Below are 24,597 nucleotides of genomic sequence, written 5' to 3' on the forward strand. Positions count from 1 at the left end.
CATCACATCTCACTATACATTATATAGAATGACCCTGCAATCAACAATATATCATACAACATGCACATTACAGCTATGATACAGCATTTTCCTCCATCCTAAAGGTGTTATTGTGACAAAGGCATTGTGTATAGGCATAAAGTAAAATCATCAAAAACTCATAAGAGCAGTTTAGTGGGATGTGATAGACTAAATGAATTTCTTTTTGGCATTTCAGAGCATCACATGCAGATGTTCAGGTAGAAATAAAATAAAAGGCCTTCGAAAATTTTGTAAACTACTTAAAACTAAATGAAAATCTTTTACAAAAACATTTGGGCCATGCTAACATTTTGTAATGGTAGATTTTACAAAAAAAATATTTATGCTTTAATGCAAATTTATTTGCCAATTAAATATTTTGAATATTGTCAACTGAATAGTTTGCTTTCAAAAATTCTAAGAAATTTGCTCTGTTGATCACTTAGTATGTAAATCAATAATCAATATACAATTCATGGAAACACAAAGGCATAACATAAGTCATACAAAAATGTCTTAGTTTCACTTGCTTTCATGGACCAACTTCATTTGTTAGTCATGCAAAAATAAGGTTTTGAACTGCACTGTCTCTCCAGTAATTCCCAGTCAACAGACCTGGACAGTCTCAACAATAACGACTTTTCTTGCACCGTTAATGTCGGTGCCATTACTGTAAAATTACAGCTAAACATATTGATGTAATCCAGGCAAAAGCAAATGTGCAAAATAAGTGCAAGAGTTAGCAGCCTGTTTGGGTATATAACAGTACATTCATGTGAGAAGCCATGACTGTGACAGTACCAGAAACATATACAGAAACCAAGTCATTTTTGAAATGTATCATTTCTGTTCAAATACAATTTCAATATTCACTGACTGAAGATTCAGAAAATGTAATCATATGAAGGTGCAGTACACACTCCAAAACTGACTTAAGTTGTATGCTTGCATGAACAAACAACAGATTTTCGAATACACTTTTTCTGAATTCCCATGTTTCTAATATGTTTAAAAACACTTCTTTTGAAACAAAAAAGCAGTTTAATTTTTAGTTGAGTCCTTTTAAAAAATGTAATCAAAAATATTAATTAAATAAAATCTAGCGAAAGTAATGGTTTTCTAAACAATTAATGACCATAACATTTTTCTTTCCTGACAAAAGGAAAGTATAAATACATTTTCCATCAACTTTCACAATCCAGGCATGCATCTTATGTTATATTGCCAAAGATCTCTGCCTGCTACAACAATAACACTGCAAGAGCCATTTAACTTTCAAGCCTAGGTTGTTTAAAACAACTCAAGCCAACATCCATAAAATGAAGTTTATTCAACAAAGGTGCTAATTAATCACTAAATGTCTAATGTAGGCCTACATAATATTTTCTAGAATATGCCCTTATTTCCAGTTCTTTTTTTCAGTATAAACACTAGTGGATTTTAATTGAGAAAATGACAATCTTCTACCGCTCAATTTAAAACCACCGTTCACATGTTATTGCAATCAATCACATCGCCAAGGAAACAGCTATGGCTCCAATTCAGTGTCTTTTTTAAAGTGCAATAGTGAAAACAGTACACAAAAGACCCTACAGCAGTCTCAAACATACATTTGCTACTCAATAACATACAACACAAAACTGTGCATCCAACCCAAGACTAACTAGGAGGTATTTAATGAGATATATGATTAAATAAGATATGGAAGCTTTTATCTACACACCTTCCTAAAAACGCACAAAAAAAAAGATGCTAATGGAAACTGCTTTCATATATATATATATATATATTTTTTTTTTTTGCTTAATTTATGGCTATACTAATTTTAATCAGTGGCAGAGAAACCAAAATGCGTGCTGTTCTTTCATTTCCTGTGACTGACACAACAGCCGACTCATTTATCTCATATTCCGTTTGTAAAAGATAACCAGACTCCAGCATGCCACTTCATTGGTTATAAAAGCATAAACATATTATTCCCTTTTGCTCCTATGGTTCCATTTTGTATTTAAAACACTTTCATTCAACTTGCATAACATCTCCGTTGTGAGGCAAAAGCACCTTTAGAGCACAGAAAAAAATATTTGTTTGTAAAATTGAAAGCCTGTGTAGGTAAGGAACATTATGTACTATGGATGATGGCTTAGAAAGTGTTTGATAACTTAAATTATAATACTAAAATATTAAAAGAAGACAAAAAACCCCCCAAGTTTTTCATGTTTTTTTTTTTGCATGGAAGACAATGAAATAACTTGCATATTAAAGGCAGCGGTATGTTTCAGGTTGACCACAGCTGCAAATGCAACACATGCAACTGTGGTACACGAATAGCCACTGCAGATAATGAATTTTGGCAATAAATATCTTTATAGTTCGCTATATCAATTGTGATTTTTTTTACTCACAGAGTGATTCAAATGACTAAAGCGTTTGTTCATAACAAGCAGAAAGTGCGAGATATGAACAGCGTGTGTAAAAAGCATGGCATTCCCTTTAACACGTCGTTCCCTTCTTACAGCCCTCCACAGTTTATTGCATCAGAAAAGACTTCATCTTTCCCAAAAAATGAATTCATCATCCTTTAAAAAAAACAAAAGTCTTTCACATCGGTGTGTGAGAAGAGACTACATCAGCTTTCCTCAGCTGTTTTTGTTCATCAGTTTGGCCAGCATCTGCTGGATCTGCACGCGGGACACGTTGAGCATGGAGTGCCTGCTGCGCGGACTTCCAGGCGGCTGCAGGGGAGCGTGACGCCTCGAGCCCGATCGGAGGTTCCCGTGAGCTGGGCTGCTCTCGGCCGACCTGCTGCGCTGGATGAAGGATCCTCCGGCGTGAGGGTACTGCTCGGTCTCCAACGTCGAGGACGAGAAGACGTAGGAGGCGAGACGTCGCAGCTGGTTGGAACGTGGGCCCGTGTGAGGCCTGTCATCGTCCAGCTGAAATAAAACGAGAAAGAGCCAGCGTTGAAATTCACGAGCTTGACAGAGGATTTGTATTTGTAACATTTAAGGCATCTCCCCAGTCGCATGCAGTGAGGAGAACGCCAGACACTCAGAGGAAAGAGAGGAACGGGCTCTCTTTACACAGACCTACAATGGGTTGCCTGGAAACAAGTTCTCACAAGAGACAAAGCTAAAGGGATAGCTATGTTTTTTTCTTTTTGGTTGGGCAGCCAACATTGAGAGCCTCTACTCCACAGAGGCTGTTCGTTTGATGCAGATCCACCTCTCAAAAATGTGCCACATGTGACCATGTATAAGACAATGAGCAGAGAGATTCCAGACAAAAAGCACTTAAACCATTTTACCGATCGGTATCATCACACCGTCGTTGTAAATGCGGACAACTTAAGAAAAATGAATGGTCAGGCATACAAACACAAACACACATGGATAAAAATGGGTAAATATGGATAAAATGATGACAAACAGAATTCAAATAAGAAAAAACAATGAGCAAGTTCATCAAACAGGTACAAAAGGGACTAGCCTAAACTGTGCTTACCGCAAACACCTCTTTCACTCTTCTTTTGTGGCTCCAGCGGCAGCCTTGGTATTTTCTCCGTGGGTGAAATCAACGTGTCATACGCGATTTTGAGCGAAAGGCCGAGCAAAAGGCAGTGGGCATTTAAAAGGTGAAGACTGCTGGGAAAATGAGCATCCTCATCTGTTTTGATTTGAGGTTTTGGCTATCATACAAAAGAGACAATCCAGCAATCTCAGTTCAGCTTGAAAAGGCTGTGACTGTGTTTACAGCGAAACAATGTAAGGGGCAAGTTATTCCAAACAGAATTCAGAAAAATGCCCCAGAATTTTTTTTTTTTCTCTGCTATATTTCCTCATGGGTAAATGAGAAGAATAAACTAGCTATAATCTAGCTAACTTTTAAGATGAGCAAAACTGCTGGTCTACTATATGTCATTTGGCTCACCCTAGTGGTAAAGAGCGTCTGAAATCTTCTCACACATTTTGCTTTGGACTATGAGGGGTGACAAACATTAAAATATGAAAATGAATAACTTTAATGTGAATTAGTGCAGAATTTTACTGAATGGTTTAGTGCTGAGCGTCCTAAAAAGACAATCAACAGTCAGAGTTGAAAAAAAAATGTGTAGAAACGCTCAGCAGTAGACCCCTCATTTTGAACGCAGTCAAAGACACAAACACAGTATTCAGGTAAAAAAAAAAAAAGAAAAAAGAAGTGTTTTTCTGAAGGACAAGAAATACGCAGACCCGACATCCAATTAGCAAAGGTCTGGTTTATCCACGCAGTTTTTTTTTTCTGAAAAACTGCTGAAAAACAAACAGCATATTTCTGAAGATTTAAGAAATCATCTAGTAATTCTATCTGGAAAGGAAAAAATAATAAAAGAAAAGAAATTTGGGCCATGTACACACTGCAGCTACTTTTAATCCCATTCTGTTCATATTGAGGTCAGTTATTACAGGAGTGACAACCAAATTAAACAAGTGAAATAATTTCTAGAATATTAAATCGGAGAGTTCAGCCAAAAAATGAAAATTCTGTCATTATTTATTCATCGTCATGTTGTACCAAACCTGTGTGATTTTTTTTTTTCTTCTGTGGAACATAAAAGATGATATTTAAAAGAATGTTGCCAACCAGTTTTGGTTACCATTGACTTCCATTGTATGGACAAAAATAATAATAATTATGTTCCAGAAAAGAAAGAAAGAAATATAGTTTTGAAAGGACATTAGGGTGAGTAAATGACAGAATTTTCCTTTTTAGGTGACCAATCCCTTTAAGGTTGCAGCAACTAAATTTTATTTAAATTCACGTAGTGTGATCAGAACTAAACTGAGCAATGAAATCATATTAATGAGCATAGATGATTTCATAACAAATGGCACGGGAATCAGTCACTAACACTGTTTGGTATCCATGTTTTCTGTTTACAATCATAGGGTGTGAAGAAATCACTATGGTTACCTCCATATCACAAAACTGTAGTACGAAAGACTCCTTATTCTTTACATATGAAGAGTATACCCGATCAAATCTTTGTAGTGTGTACATGACCGTAGAGCAGTTTAATACCCCCTTAGTTACAGCTGAACTTCTGCAAACAAAAATTTTCCAAAATACAAATCATGAACAAAGAAGAATCATTACATTGTAGCAAATCATGTGAAAACCAAATGTTTGATGGTCAGAAAAGAAGAGATGAGGCATGAGTCTGTGTGTCAGACAGTGAATTAAAGAGAGAGTGACAGATGGAGAGAGAAGAAAAGGAGAAAGAAATAGGCACACACCCTGTAAAAAGGAGACAATAGCACCGCCCCATCACAAAGCACTGGCTTTATATAGATTAAAGTTGGATTTAAGAAAGATATGCTATTTTAAAAATTGAAAAAGTGCTTAAGTCTCCTGCACATGTCTCTGGAACCAGTATTTCATGTTCGCTCTTGGAACAAGTGGAAAGTGAACAAATTTCTAAAGGTACAAGAAATTCCTGATGTAGGTCATTCTCTGTGTGTGTGGTGGCTGAAAAGATCAGGCACCACATTTAAAACAGGATTGAAAGTGCTCCAAAGAGGATTATAGGTTGGTTTAGTTATATTTTTTACACAATTAATTACAAACATTTACATACAGATACATAACTAGGGATGCACCGATATGAAAATAATGGCTGACACGATAACCGATAATTCTTTATATTTGAAAGCAGATTACCGATACATTGGCCGATATCATTTTTGAGAGCCTGATTACAAAAACAAAAGTCTCTCCATTAAAGCCATGTCCCAAGCACACAATTATAATGATATTTTCATTATAATTTTATGTAGCATATATGACAGACTTGTACTGCGCATGTTACACTCCTTTTTTAAAGTGATTGCAATCATATTTCAAGAAATTCAAAACCATCATGGCGAACACTGGACATCTGAAGCATCTCAGCTACATTTTCTTATTGAGCCGATAAAAATGAAAATGTATCGACTGATACCGATATGGTGGCCGATTTATCGTGCATCCCTATACATAACTGTCCAACAATTTGGGATCAGTAAGAATTTTTTATGTTTATTTTTTTTAATGCTTTTTATTTAAACAAAAATACAGTAAAAACAGCTGCACTGTGAAATTTTGCTACAGTTTTAAACAAATGTTTTCTATTTTAATAGATGGAAAACATTTCTCATAATCATCGATGTTGAAAACAGTTGTGCTGTTTAATATTTTTGTGGAAACCATGATACTTTTTTTTCAGGACTCTTTGATGAACAGAAAGTTCAAAAGAACAGGATTTATTTGAAATAGAAATCTTTAATATTATAAAAATCTTTACTGTCACTTTTTATCAATTTCTTGCTGAATAAAAGTATTAATATCTTTCAAAAAAAAAATCTTACTGACTCCAAACGTTTGAATGGTAGTGTATATATAAACATTTTTCTATTGAATTTGTATACAATTTTTGTAAAACATAAAATATTTGAATTAATATGGGTTTAAAATAATATCATTTTGAAAATATCTGTTATTAATTTGCAGGCAGAGAAGTAACAAAATAGCAAGATGCAATATGTGTCACGATTACCAGTGCAAGTGCCCATCATTACCACCAGAGGGCACTCCACCCCGGACTACAGTCATTCCCTAATGAAACTACATTTCCCATAACTCTCTGCCTGGACTCATCATCCCTGATTGCATCACCTGTGTCTCATTAAACTTGTTAAACTCACCCTATAATAGCCTGGTTTTCACATTCATTCCCTGCGACGTCTTGTACGTGTAACACTGCATTTCTGAGCGTTTCCACTGTTTTCCATGTTCCTGTCTCATCCTCTGGATTTGTTTGTCATTGTTTGGACTGATTACCCTGCTTTTGACCACTGTCTGTTATACGGGTTATGATCTTGGATTTTCCCATTAAAAACTGCATTTGGATTCTCAACCTTCGTGTCTCGGAGCAGTTCGTTACACAATGTAATATAAAGAAATTACAGTAGTGTTCCTGCCATCTTATCTGATATTTCACTATCATTTATTTCATTATTAGCTTATAAAATCCAGTACTCAGCTGATAAAGCAGGTTTGTGAATAAGCATCCTTTTCCTGATCTAATTTTAAAAATCTTATCCAGAGAATTTTTCTTCAGCATCTCATGAGCTCGAAAACATTGCACCCACACCGCATCCAAAGAATGATACATGTAAAAAAAAAAAAAGTGTCTTAAACAAATTATTATAGCGCTTCTAACTGGACCTCATGATTTCTTTAACACCATCAAATATTTTCAGCCTCACTCACCTTAAACCCACCAATGCACTCCATCTTTAGGCTAAGAATGTCAGTGCAGGTTAGTCAGGATAATCTTACCTGTCTCTGAGGTCCGTTGGATTCTGACTCTCTCCGCCGTGGCCGTCCGGAGGGCAGCGAGTGACAGGGTGACTGCACAGGGCTCTCCGCTGAGGTTGACTGGCCTTTCCCGCTCCTCCTGGACGCCTCCTCCTCCGTGAGGGGCAGCATGCCTCGTGTCGTCCGGTCACCGTGTGACGTCTTGGGCCTGACTGACGGATCTGTCCCTCTATGTCTCCGCCGCTCTTCTCCTTCCTCCAGAGGGCGTAATTCCTCCGGCTCCTCATCCGTGGTACCGGATGTGGTGGGCTCGGCCCCTGGGAGGTGGTGGAAGTCTCTGAGCTCCGTTTCTTTGTCTATGATAACCCACTCCTTGCTGTCAAAGTCCTCCTCTTCCGCGAGTGGGACGGAGCGGATGAAGGCATTGCTGTGGGCTTCCTGGTCCACTGATGCAGAGGCCTCATTACGACCACGGTCTCCGCGACAACCGTCGATGGACAGCATCTGAGCAGGCTGGGAGGAGTAAACATGCCGAGAAGGAGAACCCAGGATGTCCATTCGAGAGCTGGGTAAGGAATAAATAATGAATTCATGATGCTAAATGACGCAAAAATATGAAGAGTATGAATGGGCAGTATGAGCACAATATTATATTTTATTACAGGAACAATATATATATACATATACATGTATATATACATACACGATATTTTCGCTGGAAAATCTAAGAAAAAATATGTCTTACAGTAGTATAAATATTTTTTCCTTTGATTTTACAGAAAAAAATATATACACGTTATTTATAGAAAATATACACACGCTATTTTTGCTGGAAAATCAAAGAAAAAAAATGATTACACTACTGTAAAAACAGTACAATTTTAAAATATTATTACAATTTAAAATACATATTTTCTTATTTATTATATTTTAAAATGTAATTTATTCCTGTGATGACAAAGCTGAATTTTCAGCATCATTACTACAGATCCTTCAGAAATCATTCAAAAATGCTGATTTAGCGCTCAATAAACATTTTCTTATGAATATCACTGTTGAAAACAGCTTAATATTTTTGTGGAAACTGTGCTACTTTTTTGGTCCAGGATACTTTGATGATTGGAAAGTTCAAAATAATAGAATTTATTTTTTCAAATAGAAATCTTTTGTAACATTATAAATGTTTTACTGTCACTTTTGATCAATTTAATACATCATTTCTGAATAAAAGTATAAATTTCTTTCACAAAAAAATTCTTACTGGCCCCAAACTTTTCAACAGCAGTGTATATGAAATAATCATGTTGTAATGCCTTTATTTGAATAATACAGTGAATTAAAATTTCATCAATGAAAATAGCCTATTCATTATATTATTATTATATCTCTTTACATGTGGAACTCAACAGATAAAGGTAAGTGTAAAAACAGCATCACAAGATGTATTATGACACAAAACATTCAAGCTAATATTATAAAACAGATTGGTTGAATCAATACAAAAATTTCGACCCACCGTTGTCCGTAACCATCCCGTCCATCAGCGGCAGATATGCGATCAGATTCAGGGCTGTTGACCCGTCGGTACCTGAGTGAGTGCACCTGCATACCCGGAGAGTCCAACCCTCCCCGTTGTGGCGACACAGGACACACACCCCGGCTACCATCTTCCTCTTGACCTCCCTGCAATGTAAAATCAAAGAAAATGAAATATTAAAAAAACGGACTTATAAAACTTCGAATGGATTATGATGTTTAATTGGTTTTAAAATAAACAAAATTGCTTTTTTATTTATGATCATGAAAAGTATTTGATTGGATTATATTCATTGGAGTGCTCTGCACCTTTCCAATGTTAATCCTGAGTTTGTTGCGATTAAAGTCTGTCTCCTCCCATCCATCTGCGTCAGTGGGTAACTGACTACCATCAGCTGGCCGGCCAGAGGGAATCGGAGGGGCATTTTCCTGATCGCTTAGGTGCTCGTCCTGCACAACATTATCTGTATTTTCCCTCTGTAGGTCACCAGGCATCTGGGTCACATTTATGACCCTAAAGGTTCAAGAAAAGATCACAATCAATAAATACAATCACAATCAAAACAAAGTTTACCCTACATGACCTGTTTTGGGAAACCTACTTGGGTTTGTTTAAAAAAATCTGTTTATGACATGCTTCACCTTTACAGTCATTTTCTGTAAATATCACCCAGAGCTTTCAAGAAGCATCAGAGGGGGAACTCCTTTAAAAGTCATCAGATGTTTTTCTATTTCATGGTAAAATGTTCTTCATGTCCTGGAGCAATAACTCTGCCTTTCCAGAACTGCAATGGACTAAAATAAGTCAGTGACATTTCCATCAGAAGTGAGTGTTCTCCTCTCTGAACATGTAAACCTACTGAAAACAAACCACAATGTTCCAAGAAGCATTGGATGTTTGTGACTAATAAATCAGTTAGCAAAATGTATCAGTATGCAAATAACAGTAATTAAGAAAAACAAATAAGACAACACATTCAAGCTTGTCCCTCGTTTTTTCAGTTGCTTGAGTATTTCAGACGTTAATCATGCCTTTCATCCATCTGTAGGCTTTTATGTGACAATCTACGACAAGTAACAAAATCCCTCGAGAGGCTGCCTGTGAATAAGTGTGGGTTTTGTAAAGTGTGGTGCATTTGTGTGATAGTGTACATGAGGATCTTTAACAATAAGGATGGATGGATGGATGGATGGACGGACGGACGGACGGACGGACGGACGGACGGACGGACGGACGGACGGACGGACGGATGGACGGACGGATGAATGGATTTATAGGGTCACACGTCCACAGGCATATACACATGACGTGTGATGTGTTCACACATGCATACGGTTTTTCTTACCCAACCATAGCCGCTGTAGGCCGTGTGTTCTGCTGCGCTGCTGTCGGTGTGGTGGCAGACATCATGGAGTCCGTCCCACTTTTCTCCCAATCATATGGCTCATTCTCTGTGATGATGCGTTCTTTCATGCTGTTCTCAAACACTGACATCAGGAGCTGACACAGAAAAGACACCTTAGTAAAGACTACTCATATCTGTATGATGAAATGTATTCATGTAATTCTTATACATTGTTATATAATGTTTACATATATATATATATATATATATATATATATATATATATGTTTATAATATATGTTTATATATTTATATATATATATATATATATATATATATATAGAGAGAGAGAGAGAGAGAGAGAGAGAGAGAGAGAGAGAGAGAGAGAGAGAGAGAGAGAGAGAGAGAGAGAGAGAGATACAGTAGATGTACAATGTATAAAATAAATGTAATAAATAAACAGTCAAATAAACAGGAAAAACGTTTTTAAAAATATTTGATACACATCTATTGAGTAAATATAATAATATATATAGAAAGTTAGAGTTTCTATTCTAGGTACCTGATAGTCTGGTTTGGTGTAGTAGTCAAGGGTTAAAACATGCTCCAGGAAGACAGTAAACTCTGATGGCATGTGTTTAAGCAGCATCCTATGGTCATAGCGCTCCTTTATCTGACCCACCTGCTCCTAAATGATGCAGATGACAACAGTACATTTCAACAATGGTGGTCAGATACAAAATAAAACTTAAAGGTACAATATGCAGGATTTTTGCAGTAAAATATCCAGAAACCACTAGGCCAATGTTATATATTTTGTTTAGTTGATTACTTACAGTATCCCAGATGTTTCCAACTTTTTTGTAAACCGTGAGAAAATTGCGATTTTAACCAAGGAAACGGGGCGTGTGAGCAGAGGTGAGGAGTCGCCAGTCAATGGAGTCATATCCGCGTTACCCCCGGTTTCCGCCAGGTTTGACCTTGTACTGCAATAGTAACCATGGCGACAGACGTTGACAACCGGGTTATGGCTAGAAGGACGCTCATGCTGTTGTTGTTTTGTTCAAACATTATGGACCATGGCAAGCAGACTTTGAGACAAAAAGAGGACTAAAACGAAGATCAACATCTTTTGAGATGCTGAGAGCTCCACGTCCGCGACTAACTTTGACTTGACAGAGACGCGAGTGTTGCATGTTACTTTATTAGACAGGTGAGCAAATGTACATAAAACTAATCAATGTTATGTAGTTCAACATGATGAAAAGTTAGAATATGATCTGTATGTTATTCTCTAATGTTAATCTAGCTTAGTCTCATACAGCAAACAAACAACCTAACTAACAACATTCCACCCAAAAATGCCGTTTAGTGTGATAGTGTAACTGTTAGAGGAAGTGAAACAGCGCTGCGTTACCTCAAGTTTAATTCCTCTAATAAACTGACCTGTGTGAGTATTAATTCAGCACTTGCGTGTAGTTCGGTAGAATGAAATGACCTTATTCCTTTATATCCGCGGGGCTGGTATACGTCTAGCAATCGCGCCCTGCTTCATACCACAGTCATGTTAAAAACATCAATGTATTCACTCATCCATAAAAAGATCCATCAGCTTGACGACAAGATCCATAATTCCACTTAATGCGGAATATACAGGTCCTTCTCAAAAAATTAGCATATTGTGATAAAGTTCATTATTTTCCATAATGTAATGATAAAAATTAAACTTTCATATAGTTTAGATTCATTGCACACCAACTGAAATATTTCAGGTCTTTTATTGTTTTAATACTGATGATTTTGGCATACAGCTCATGAAAACCCAAAATTCCTGTCTCAAAAAATTAGCATATCATGAAAAGGGTCTCTAAACGAGCTATTAACCTAATCATCTGAATCAACTAATTAACTCTAAACACCTGCAAAAGATTCCTGAGGCTTTTAAAAACTCCCAGCCTGTTTAATTACTCAAAACCGCAATCATGGGTAAGACTGCCGACCTGACTGCTGTCCAGAAGGCCATCATTGACACCCTCAAGCAAGAGGGTAAGACAGAAAGAAATTTCTGAACAAATAGGCTGTTCCCAGAGTGCTGTATCAAGGCACCTCAGTGGGAAGGAAAAAGTGTGGCAAAAAACGCTGCACAACAAGAAGAGGTGACCGGACCCTGAGGAAGATTGTGGAGAAGGACCGATTCCAGACCTTGGGGGACCTGCGGAAGCAGTGGACTGAGTCTGGAGTAGAAACATCCAAAGCCACCGTGCACAGGCGTGTGCAGGAAATGGGCTACAGGTGCCGCATTCCCCAGGTCAAGCCACTTTTGAACCAGAAACAGCGGCAGACCGCCTGACCTGGGTTACAGAGAAGCAGCACTGGACTGTTGCTCAGTTTTGCATGTCATTCGGAAATCAAGGTGCCAGAGTCTGGAGGAAGACTGGGGAGAAGGAAACGCCAAAATGCCTGAAGTCCAGTGTCAAGTACCCACAGTCAGTGATGGTCTGGGGTGCCATGTCAGCTGCTGGTGTTGGTGCACTGTGTTTTATCAAGGGCAGGGTCAATGCTGCTAGCTATCAGGAGATTTTGGAGCACTTCAAACTTCCATCTGCTGAAAAGCTTTATGGAGATGAAGATTTCATTTTTCAGCACGACCTGGCACCTGCTCACAGTGCCAAAACCACTGGTAAATGGTTTACTGACCATGGTATTACTGTGCTCAATTGGCCTGCCAACTCTCCTGACCTGAACCCCGAGAATCTGTGGGATATTGTGAAGAGAAAGTTGAGAGACGCAAGACCCAACACTCTGGATGAGCTTAAGGCCGCTATCGAAGCATCCTGGGCCCCCATAACACCTCAGCAGTGCCACAGGCTGATTGCCTCCATGCCACGCCGCATTGAAGCAGTCATTTTTGCAAAAGGATTCCCGACCAAGTATTGACTATTGAGTGCATAACTGAACATAATTATTTGAAGGTTGACTTTTTTTTTTTTGTATTAAAAACACTTCTTTTATTGGTCGGATGAAATATGCTAATTTTTTGAGACAGGAATTTTGGGTTTTCATGAGTTGTATGCCAAAATCCTCAGTATTAAAACAATAAAAGACCTGAAATATTTCAGTTGGTGTGCAATGAATCTAAAAAATATGAAAGTTTAATTTTTATCATTACATTAGGGAAAATAATGAACTTTATCACAATATGCTAATTTTTTGAGAAGGACCTGTACGTCATTAATATACGGCTTTGTTATTGTAAGAGGTTAGCGACCCCTGGTGGCGAAAAATCCTGCATATTGTACCTTTAATTTCAAGTTAAAAAACGAGTAAAAAAAAGATTTAACAAACACTGATTTTCAAATCAGGCAAAGAAAGTCAGAGCACCTTGTCTTTAATTTTCCTCCACGGCAGCTGCCCAGCAGCAAATTCAACCAGCATGTAAAACAATGACCATAAGTCATCATGGCGACCCATTTCCTGTAATAAAAAAACAAACACAAGAATTCCATTAAAATTAATAGGTAAATAACATTACATTATTGTATATCCTGTAAAATACATTGTTTGATATAAATACATAAGTAGACATTGACTAAGCACTTACTTTGTTTTTATGTGCATTCACAGATGCATATCTAACAGTCCCTCGAAATCCTGCAACAGTTCTGGGCTAAAAGCAGAAATGTATTAGGAACATTTTATTTTTGCATTTTATTTTCGTCATCTGTAATACTTAGAATTTTCTATATGTATATAGGTAAATCAAAACAAATCAGACAAAAATATTCCTGTGTATATTTTATGCATTATTCATTTAATTTCTGTTTTAATGGTATTGTAGCAACAGGAGAGGGATACACAATGCACAACACACACTCTACTGAACATAGTGTTCCATTCTTGCAGAACATTGAACACACAACGCAAAAGGTAAACACCTTCCGTCAAGTAAATTTACCTGTGTGTCTGTGCGTGCATGAGTGTGTATTCGTGCCAATGGGACTTTCTTACAAACCAAATCAACTAATTTATTTTCGATTAACTAAATGACATGACAAGTAGCATCTGTTTTGCAGAACAAATGACATTTCATTTGGATGCAGTTCATTTTCTCTTACCGTGTTCACTCTTTTACTGACAATTATAGAAACTGCACTTTTGCAGAACTTAAATGCCAAACTCTCCTAATGCATTTATATATATATATATATATATATATATATATATAGACTATAAATGAAAAAATATGAGGTCAGATATAAAGCAAAGATGAGAACTCCATGAAGTCACTCACAATGAAAGTCTTTCCATTGGTGAGAGTGTGGGGAGAAAGGAACAGATGAAGAAATACGTCAGACATGCACGTCATAACTTAAAACCCCAAACGAAAACTGCAAAAATAAGACAAGCTGGTCAAACAAAAGAAAAAGCAGAAATAATGTCCATTTGCACCAGGCAAAATTATATAAATGACCCCATGCAATGTCCTTCAAATGCTGTCAATAAGAAAATGTTAGTATAACAAAACAAGTAGCTATATTTAAAAAATGGGGTACAATTTAAAACATTTACATACATCAACAAATATTAACAAACAAACAAACATGGCAGCATATGACTCTGGACCTTCATTGTCCTATTTATACTGTATGCATTTTTTTTTTTTTAAAGCAACATATACAGTTCTGAGGACACCAAAACTATTTATAATCCTAAAAATGATTTTTTTAGGATCTCATAAATATGAATGGATACCACATTGGATAAGAAACATGCTGCAATTGCATATAAAGAGAAGAATTGTCTTCACAGTAATGTTACAGTCTGTTTTTAAACCTGTTTTGTTATTTGTTCAGCATTATAAAGTTATCGATTGATCTGGAGAGATAGTTTTGGATCAACCTAAGCAAGATTTTCAATCTGCTGCAGGATCAGACAACAACTCCTGAAGGTTGCAGGAGAAAAACAGAGCCAAACCAGTTTAGTGCTGCAGCACTGCATTGCCCAGGTGAGTGAGTGAGTGAGTGAGATAGATAGATAGATAGATAGATAGATAGATAGATAGATAGATAGATAGATAGATAGATAGATAGATAGATAGATAGATAGATAGATAGATAGATAGATAGATAGATAGATAGATAGATAGATAGATAGATAGATAGATAGATAGATAGATAGATAGATAGATAGATACACAAACTAAAGGATGACACTCAGTTTCCTGCCTGAATCAATGAGTGCAGCTGACTCAGCTGTGCAGAAAGGAAAGGCGAAAGAAAAAGAGGGAGAAATAGAGAGAGAGAGAGCCAGAGAGAGAGAGAGAGAGAGAGAGAGAGAGAGAGAGAAAGAGGGCTGAAAATATTACACTCTCTCGGGCTGAACCTGGGGGCATTGCTCACTGATGCATGCAGTCTAATTAAATATTCATACCGCTGCATTAAAACCTGCACGTACAGAGAAATAGAGAGATAGTGTGAAGGATGGAAAAGAGAGGAACATGTGCGAATGAAGAGCTCTTTGTGATGAGCTAAAAGAGGAAACAGCCCAGTGCCTGATTCAGAGAGCTCTGTAAACCTCTCATGAGCTTTCAAGCTCGTCTCTCTGCCAGCCTGCACTGTTACAGTGAATATTGCTTTTTATTGCTCAAATAAATCTCAGGCGCTTCTTAATAAAACCAGACCTTAGGGGTCAATCAAAACACAACTTAATATCATGTTTGGATTGTAACCAATAATTTTGATTGACAGAAATGTCATATTTCATTGGAATGCAAGAAACATGTACTTTTATTCAGCGCATACAACAAATGAGCATAGTTAACCATTAAATAATTAAATTAACAATAAATAATACCGAAAAGGAATTAAACTGTGACATACCGGTCGGACCTCTCCATTGGTGTTTGTATACTGTCGTGCGAGCCCAAAATCGAGCATGTAACATTTCCTGTATGTTGAAGGCAGCCTTCCCATGGCAAAATTTGACTGGAAAGAAAATCCATGATCAATCACATCCTTGATCAATAAAATCACTTCTGGAAATCAAATGACAGTGTTGCATTATCTTATTATTAGACACATGATTACAAGGCAATTTCAGGAAAGCTATTAGATATTACCGGTTTGATGTCTCGATGGAGAAAGCCAACAGAGTGAATGGCTTCAATGGATTCTAGAATCTGTTTTCCCAAGCGGAGGGTTGTGCTCATGGTAAAGGTGCCACGTGGCTGACTTCGCCGGAGATCTGCCAGGTTTCTACCCTGAGAGTGATAATGAAGTGTAAGTGAAGCCCTCACACCTCCATTACACCAGTAAAAGACGGTTTCAGTATTTGAGAGAAACCAGCAAGTGATGGTTATCTACGATGTTCCATGGACTTTCATCGATCAATGATGATTTTTCAAATGAAGGAGTACTTATTTGCATTGCTGTGTATGAGCTAAAGGGAGTCGTTTACCTGCAGCTGCATGACGACATAGTTGAATTTATCATTTCGCCCACAGCCTATGAACTTGCACACATGGTTTTTACCTAAAAAAGAAAATAACATTAACATGTGCAAGTAATTTATATAAAAAAATTAAAGAATAGCATTATTAGTCAGGCTGATTAAATGGCCAATGTCCACTTGGCCAATCAACAATTTCTTTATTCTATATGCCATTACATGACAACTTGTACTTATTTTTTGTTTGTTTTTTGCTTCTTTCTGATGACTAATGGGTGAACTGAATCATCAGAATGTGTGTGTGTGCGTATAGCTTCACATGTTCGCAGTCACGTAGGCTGTGTTACTGCCGCTTCATTCACAGTGCTAAATATACAACATGCCACGCACATGGTCCACTCTGATGGGATGGTCAGTCTTTACAGCTTTTAATAAACGCCTCAGTCATGATGATGTCAACTAAGTACTGTATAAAATTATACAATGCGACTAGCATTCAACTTAATCTATAAAGCCTTTGAAACAGCAGGGCTCGTGTTTCTTTGAGTCTTTCTTTTCTATAATGATTCCAACATGCTTTCTTGGGAATACTGTCTTAATTGTAAATTAATTTATTGTTTTTTCCTGTGTCCTCAATATCACTTTTCATCCTTTGAGTCCTCTATGTGTTTTAACTAACCAAATCATCCTCCAGGAAGTTACACAATGATGGGAAAACAACAGCCCAAACATCAGTAAATATTAGCAATGGATATGATACATTTGCAGGAAGTCAGTATGGTAATTTAAGAATGGTTAGATGGTTAAAAATATACATTACCATTCAAAGGTTTGGGGTTGGTGAGATTTTTAAAAATGTTTTATGTCTCTTGTGCTCAACAAGGCTGCATTTATTTGATCGAAATACAACCAAAACAGTAGCACTGTGAAATATTATTCCATTACAGCAGCCATTACTCCAGTCTTCAGGGACACATGATCCTTCAGAAATCATTCTAATATGATGATTTGTTGCTAATATGATGATATACTGTATGAAGTCATTTCTTATTATCATTAATGATGAAATCAGTTGTAGAAAACCATGATATACTTTTTCTTAGGATTCTTTGATGAATAGAAGGTTCAAAAATCAGCATTTATCTGAAAAAGAAATCTTTTGTAACATTATAAGTCACTTTTGATGTTTTAAATGATAGTGTATACAAATGTATTTGATTGAGCATATTCTAAATTGGTATGCAAAGTGTAGACAAACTTCCTTAAATCACAACACAAGAATACAGTTTTTAGGAGTTCAAATGGTACTGTATAACATGAATGACCCTCAGTATTTCTGTGGGGAATTTGTCTTCAGTAATCGGACAATGTGATATCTTGTCAATGTCAAAGTGATGTTGATGCTGTACCAAAAACCAAGACCTAATGATGACCATGTCTTACCTTGCAGTTTCTTCAGAACTGCCACCTCCATCTTCAGGACCTGTTTGGGCTGTTGAGCTGACTCCACTTTTAACGCCACATTCTCCCGAGTCAGCAGGTCCAACGCCTCGTAGATTTCCCCGAACCCCCCTCCTCCTATCTTCTTCAGCTGTATATCAAAAAGGAACACAACAAGATGTTATCTGATTTTTTTATGTTTAATTTGGTATTGATTTCAAGTCTGAGCTGGGAAACCTAAAGTCAGAGAAACAGTTGTGATTTCCTCCCAATGTAAAAGTTGTTTTTATTAGAATACATTTTAATAAATAAATAAATATAATAAATACAGTTATACGATGTTATGCAAAGTGTCTTTTAGAAGGAGCATCTGGGAAACATCAAAAAGCACTTCGTAATATTTACATTTCAAGTGCGTCAATAGTACCTTTATTTTACTCTCCTGAGATATCGATTTCAATTCAGACTAAAACAACAAGCTCAACAAATAATACTGTAACAGAATCTCTTCTACATCTGCATGTTATTGTAGATGTGTTTCATTGATAACCGATCTAGAGGGCACATCTATTGATCAGGGATACGCAATAGTGCAGCAGTCCCACTGCAGAACAAACATTAGTCAGCTTTGCATAAATTTGTCACAAATTTCATATCCGCACCATATAGAGTAATGCATTTCCATAAGACAACGGAGAAAGCAAGCAGAAGATTTGTGATTTCAAATGACTCATAAATCATCATGTCTATTTGATGGTCTAGTTCTCTAGTGGTTCTTGAGCCCATTTACTTGGACTGGAAGTGATCAGTCATGTGAGAAGATTCTCTTCTCCCTTGTACTGGGAATTGTTGAGGAATTTTATCTCTTTGTGATGTCTTTTGACAAGACAGTCCCAGTGATTGGGGTCAAAAGAGCTTTACTGTTACATAATCTACTTATTACAAAAAGAGCATAGGAGAAAAGATGGGAAGCTTTATCTATTCTATATGTACCCGCATACTTTTTTTTGGAGAAGCCCCCATATCATTTTACTGAAAATCTGCAACTTACATGATAAAAAAAAAAAAAAAAAAATCCAGGACAGTAAAATGTAAAAGAGCAGCATTTATTTGCAATTTCTTTACTGTCACTTTTATTTTAATTTAATTTCTTTAAAACTGATATTTTTTGATCCCCCAAACTAATTAATTAAAGCTATGTTTTTTATTTATTATGTTAAAAATAGTTAAACAGTCCAAATGACAGAAACAAATCTTGAAATATAGGATTCAAATTTTTATTTAAACATGAAAGTAAACAAAACATACAGGGTTTTGAGAAATGTATTGTATAACAAAGAAACATTGCGAAATACAATGGAAAATTAATATTTAGGATTCTGCACTATTTTTAGGTCAAATTAGTAAAAGCAAACTGAATGTTTTATTTTGTTTTGTTTTATTTTGAGCATTACACCTGCACTTTAAAAAACATTGTTTTCAAAGTTCTAAATAAAACAAAGATCACATATGTTCTACAAGAAAATTCTATATCACGTTTAATTCAATGTATTCCTTTCTTTGTCATAGCTTGTGAAATTTACTAGTAATTTTTGAGTGAAAATTGTTTGTAGACAAAAAAAAAATCTCTCTGTGTGAGTGTGTGTGTGTACAAATGTCACGTATTGATCTTTTGAAAACCTACCACTTTCCATCGTTCTTTGACCATGCAATTTGGGGGCAGAATGTCCTGCTGCTCTGCAGTGCCGTTCATGTTGGCGTTGTCCTGCAGAGCTGGTGCTAGGCACTGCAACCCTGAGAGCACTCTGGCAGCCCCCAGCTTAAACGAGCCATTTATCTGTGAAAAGCCACCAAAATGTGTTAAATCACCTATTCATCATCGCTATTGCCATTTTGCCGACGTGCTATTGGTCAGTTTAGCTGGCTTCTACATGCAATTGCCATCAAACTTCAACAATCGGTAACATTCCAAAGATTAGCTTTGGAATGCCTGATTTTAAAAAGAAGTTATGAGATAGAACACCAATTTATTCCTGCGGTTATTTACTGATACATATTCAAGAGGCAAAATGCTGACATTAAAGTCTGCTTTGAAGACAAAGAAAAGTCTACTAGGCACATCCATTGACCCACATACTTTTTGACCCATATACCTGCGCAAATAAAATGACCACAAACAGTTGAGGGAATGCCTAGAAAACAAAAAAAAGTAATGACACCCCATAAACAAACAGTGAGGATATTTCTAAGAGCACATGCTATTATACATAGGCCACGTAGCCTACGATGTGCACTAACAGGGGATACTAAAACAGTTCCATTAATTCTTGGGCATTTCTGATAAGATTTAAAAAGAAACCATTATGAACGCATCTAAAATATTCATTAACAACCTTACAATTAAGAATTTATTAAAATAACACATTCAGCTTTTTTCCAAAAAAAAGGGGGTACATTGATATTAAAATTCTGGCTAATATGGGTAAGCCAATAATTAGGTTCATGTTATGGCCGATAAGTGTTAAATGGTTGATATTAAAATTCTATACCATTTTGTGTAAATTAATAAAAAAATAAAACAGTAAAAAAAATGGGTCATTTTAAAATATTACAAGTGAATTAATTTTGAGACTGGCTAAAGCTTGCATTTAAGTGTTATTAAGTTATTAGTGTTTTTAAAGGTTAACTTTGAGTGTTAAATGAGTTCATTTCGATGTTACAAAAAAAACCAACATGCACAATTACTGTAAATATCCAGTATCAGCTAATAACCGATATATTGTGCATCTCTAAAATAAAGCAGCCAAGCACTACTGCAATTGTAAATAGGTAATCAGTTTGACCAATTTATTTTTATTTTTTACAGATATTCACACACTTTTGTTAAGTCAGTTATCAGCGCTTAATTATTTAGTTTACAGAGTGCAACAGAATCTGGTACGTTGTCAAAAATAGTATCCAACAATGAATCTGTGTGTGTTCAATAGCAAACAAACTTTACACATAAAGTAATTGCATAAATTATATGACATTTAAGTATTGAGTCAAAAAGCACAAATAGAACAATTAATTTAATATCGGTTACAAACAACGTAAACAAAAATAATCAGTATCGGTCATAAAAAACAAAACAATATCGGTCGATCTCTAATTCTAAAACCAGGTGATTGACAGTAAACTCTATTGGTCATTGGATTCTTAAACACCACTGTCCCGCTACTTTTAATTAAACATCAGCCTCTTAACACAAATGAAATACAGCACTAAAATGAGAGACTCTAAATGTTTAATGCAGTATAGAAACTTTACTCCAAGGTTCAATTTTGGAGTTACCTTCTATTAAACTAAGGTTAAGAAAGATGCATATAAGAACCCAGTAACATGCTATTTGGCATGCAGCACCGTTGTTTTGTTGGTTAAACATGCAGGGCCTAGCTCGGCTCAGTTTCAGTAGCTCAGTCGCTAACTCATGCCCAGCCCAGCATCCGTCAAGAGCTGCAGTCTCTAGTGCAGCATCTTAGAGAAGTGCTCTATGGACAATCTTGGAACAAACTGCACTATGGCATCAGGTAAATAAAGTTCAGCCAAGAACAGTGACAGAGCGTAATATTGCCAACTCATGTGCCAAGTTACTGACACCTGCACTGATGTACCCTTGATAGATGCAAACAAGGAGATTTGTAGAAAACAACTGGAAGATGAGACAGTCTGAATGTTATACAGGCAGTGACAGGGATGAATGATGCCGTTTACGAATATATACATTGAAATGTACATGTTTGGTTCGAATTCACATGAGTTGGCAAAAGAATGTGAGCAGTGAAGAGTTTAATCACTATGTGTTGGTTTTTGAACACTGAGATACAACTGAAGTTCATCAAGCCAGCATTTCCACACCCTTCAGTGGCTGGTTATCAATGGGCTCTTTAATAGCTGCAGTATATTGTTGCGACTATAACAGCCATTGTAGAAGCATGAAGCTATTCAACTTGTTTTGTCCATTATAGCCTTACTTTCCAATCTCTTCAATTACAGCCAATCGACAATTGTGCCCGGCCCGCCCACTTTTTCAGCGACCTTGGTTCCGGAAGTATTTTTGCCATCAATAGGGATTTATAAAAAGTCTCATTTAAAAAGTTATAAGCCATGAACCAAATCAACCAGCAACGAGGTGAATGGCAACATTGGACAAAAAGACAGGTACAAGATTGTGTACTGTACCGAACCGTTTTTAATGTTTAATGAAGGAAAGAACTACAATCCCATGAAGCAATGCGAATGACATAATCAAATAAAAACATGAGAAATATAAAACTAGGGATTTATAGATGTTGATTATACTGTAGAAATCATATATTTTACTTCAAAATTTGAGAGCATAAATAGATCGACTCTTTATCGACTCAATTCGCAGTGTTTAATGGGAGTAGGCAGGCACTAAAAAGATATTCTGGCAGGATTTGCCATTTCAATTCTCTGATTGGTGGAGATTTCTTTGAAGAATCATGGGTAGTGTAGTTTTTTACCTGGGAATTTTAAATGTGATTATTCAACAAAACGCTGTTATACGTGATTATTCAACAAAACCAGTTGAAATAATGTGGGCTGATGGCTTTAAAAAAAGGTATATAGCATTGATTAACAATCTCATAACTCACATTAGATCTTTCTTTAAAGGTTTATAAGTGATCATTAAAAATGTATTCCCTTTTGAAGAAAATGAATGAGATTTTTACTTCCGGAACCCGATTATTGCGCTCTTTTCTGACTATATTTTGAGATGATGTCAAATTTTATATTGCATGAGAAACCTCAATGTGTGGAAATGCTATTGCTTCATTCCCATAATAAAGGGAATCCACTTTAAGCCAAAGGACAGATGGATATTCTTGATAGTTTCTACATTTGCTGTTATCTACCCTCTCCCTTATGAGCGACTACCTAAAAAGCAGGTTCCGAACAAGTCTTACGGGTGTTGTTCGCGCACAGGCCGTAATGCTGGCGAAAAAGCTAAAGCATTCAAATCGCGCGGCTTGTATTCCCACTAATCTGCGTGTGAAGTATTGGGGGTTTTTTTCAGTTTCGTTCCAGGGGACCCATGGGATGTGAGGTTACGGTGAGCGAAAAGCAGAGGGGGTTTCATTCAAGTCACCTCAATTAGCAAAGAATAATCATTTAAATTCCTCTGAATCCCAGGGAAGGGAAGCGTCAACAGCCATTTTGTGATCAAACTCTGAAAAGTGAAGTGCAGCCACATGTCCAGGAAGGGAAAGGGGGGAACTATGAAGGACGGTGTAACTCTCTCACCATGTTCACAAATCTCTTCAATAACCTTACGTCTCTGACAAAAATCTTGCAACTGACCAATTTAGTCGACACCAAAACCCTCCTTTGCCAGCCTACAAGCCAGAAAAACAAGAGAAGAGATGGATTATACTTAGCAAGCAATTGGTTTTGAGCACTTTGAGCTGAGACAGTGCTTTAAATGACGTTCCGGCTGTTTTGTTCTCCTTCTCTGTACTAGTTATCAAGGATTTGGCACATTGGTCAGTATTGATACAATCTCAAACCATCAGCTGTTCCTTTTTTGACTATTATCACTCACCATCCATCTTAAGGCAAGCATGGGTCAGACAGAAACTGAATCCTTAAGGATGAATGTCACAAAGGTCAGTTTGCACTCAATGTCCCAGAGAAAGGTGATACATGCATTATTGAATCATAAGCTGATGCGCAAAAGGAAAAATATGTCTTTGACTTGACATTACGAAAAGACATCGCCGTTACGAAAGCCCTGTGAACTGAAGAAAACACAAAACATACTGATGTGCAACACAGTGGAATGGACACAGATACATACACAAATTACAACACACCAGGACACATATGGGCCAGTGAGAAAAACAAGACAGTAAATACATATAATGCTTTTAGAAATGCATAAATGTTGTGTTCAAAAGCATAGGGGAGAGTGGGGGTAAGTTGTGCCACTTTTGTTTTAGGTTTTCTTAATAAGATGAAAAGCATCATCTATATTGCAGGGCCATAGAAATATGATTTCACAAACAAAACAGTCATGTATTCAACATAAATAATTTATTTAAAAAAAATTATATAATGTACAATCCCTTTTCAAACTCTTTACTGAACATTATTCACAGTTTTTAAAGAAAAGATTAATATTCCGTACATTTGTTTTGACATAAAAACATAAAAGTAATTTTACCTGCCTTGTATAAAATGTACTTTGACATGCAAATACTGATTTAGAATAAATAAAATCATCACTTTCTTTCAATCACAGGAAGACGTATGATGGACCCTTTCAAAATATCGGAATACACATTTTTATTTTTAGGGTGACACATCTTACCCCATTCTCCCTTATGTCAGAAAGGTGGAGTAAAGTTTGTAAGAAATGTACACTTTTTTTTTTTTTTTTTTTTTTTTTACAAAAAGCCAAATAATA

The 24,597-nt window shown here is 36.4% G+C and overlaps 1 protein-coding gene across 4 annotated transcripts in view; it reads right to left on the reverse strand.

The window, feature by feature from the left end:
• The window catches only part of ttbk1a (tau tubulin kinase 1a), a 30,384-nt gene that overhangs the window by 4,163 nt on the left and 1,624 nt on the right, over positions 1-24,597 (reverse strand). For 2 of the 4 annotated variants that reach the window (XM_056248692.1, XM_056248694.1), the window contains exons 2-13: positions 19,813-19,965; positions 18,132-18,279; positions 16,698-16,771; positions 16,360-16,500; positions 16,121-16,225; positions 13,843-13,908; positions 13,623-13,715; positions 10,804-10,929; positions 10,242-10,396; positions 9,205-9,409; positions 8,876-9,042; positions 7,381-7,924 (exon numbers count right to left, since the gene is read on the reverse strand). In XM_056248692.1, the coding sequence (XP_056104667.1) occupies positions 7,381-7,924; positions 8,876-9,042; positions 9,205-9,409; positions 10,242-10,396; positions 10,804-10,929; positions 13,623-13,715; positions 13,843-13,908; positions 16,121-16,225; positions 16,360-16,500; positions 16,698-16,771; positions 18,132-18,279; positions 19,813-19,881 (1,893 nt within the window). In that variant the 5' untranslated portion in view covers positions 19,882-19,965. Of the gene's footprint in view, positions 1-7,380; positions 7,925-8,875; positions 9,043-9,204; positions 9,410-10,241; positions 10,397-10,803; positions 10,930-13,622; positions 13,716-13,842; positions 13,909-14,532; positions 14,630-16,120; positions 16,226-16,359; positions 16,501-16,697; positions 16,772-18,131; positions 18,280-19,812; positions 19,966-23,435; positions 24,165-24,597 lie in introns of those variants that run through there. The other 2 variants (XM_056248691.1, XM_056248695.1) reach the window with 2 other exon arrangements.

The sequence above is a fragment of the Rhinichthys klamathensis genome, unplaced genomic scaffold (assembly GCF_029890125.1).
Source record: "Rhinichthys klamathensis goyatoka isolate OS25496 unplaced genomic scaffold, OSU_Roscu_1.1 h1tg000056l_1, whole genome shotgun sequence".
Taxonomy (NCBI): domain Eukaryota; kingdom Metazoa; phylum Chordata; class Actinopteri; order Cypriniformes; family Leuciscidae; genus Rhinichthys; species Rhinichthys klamathensis.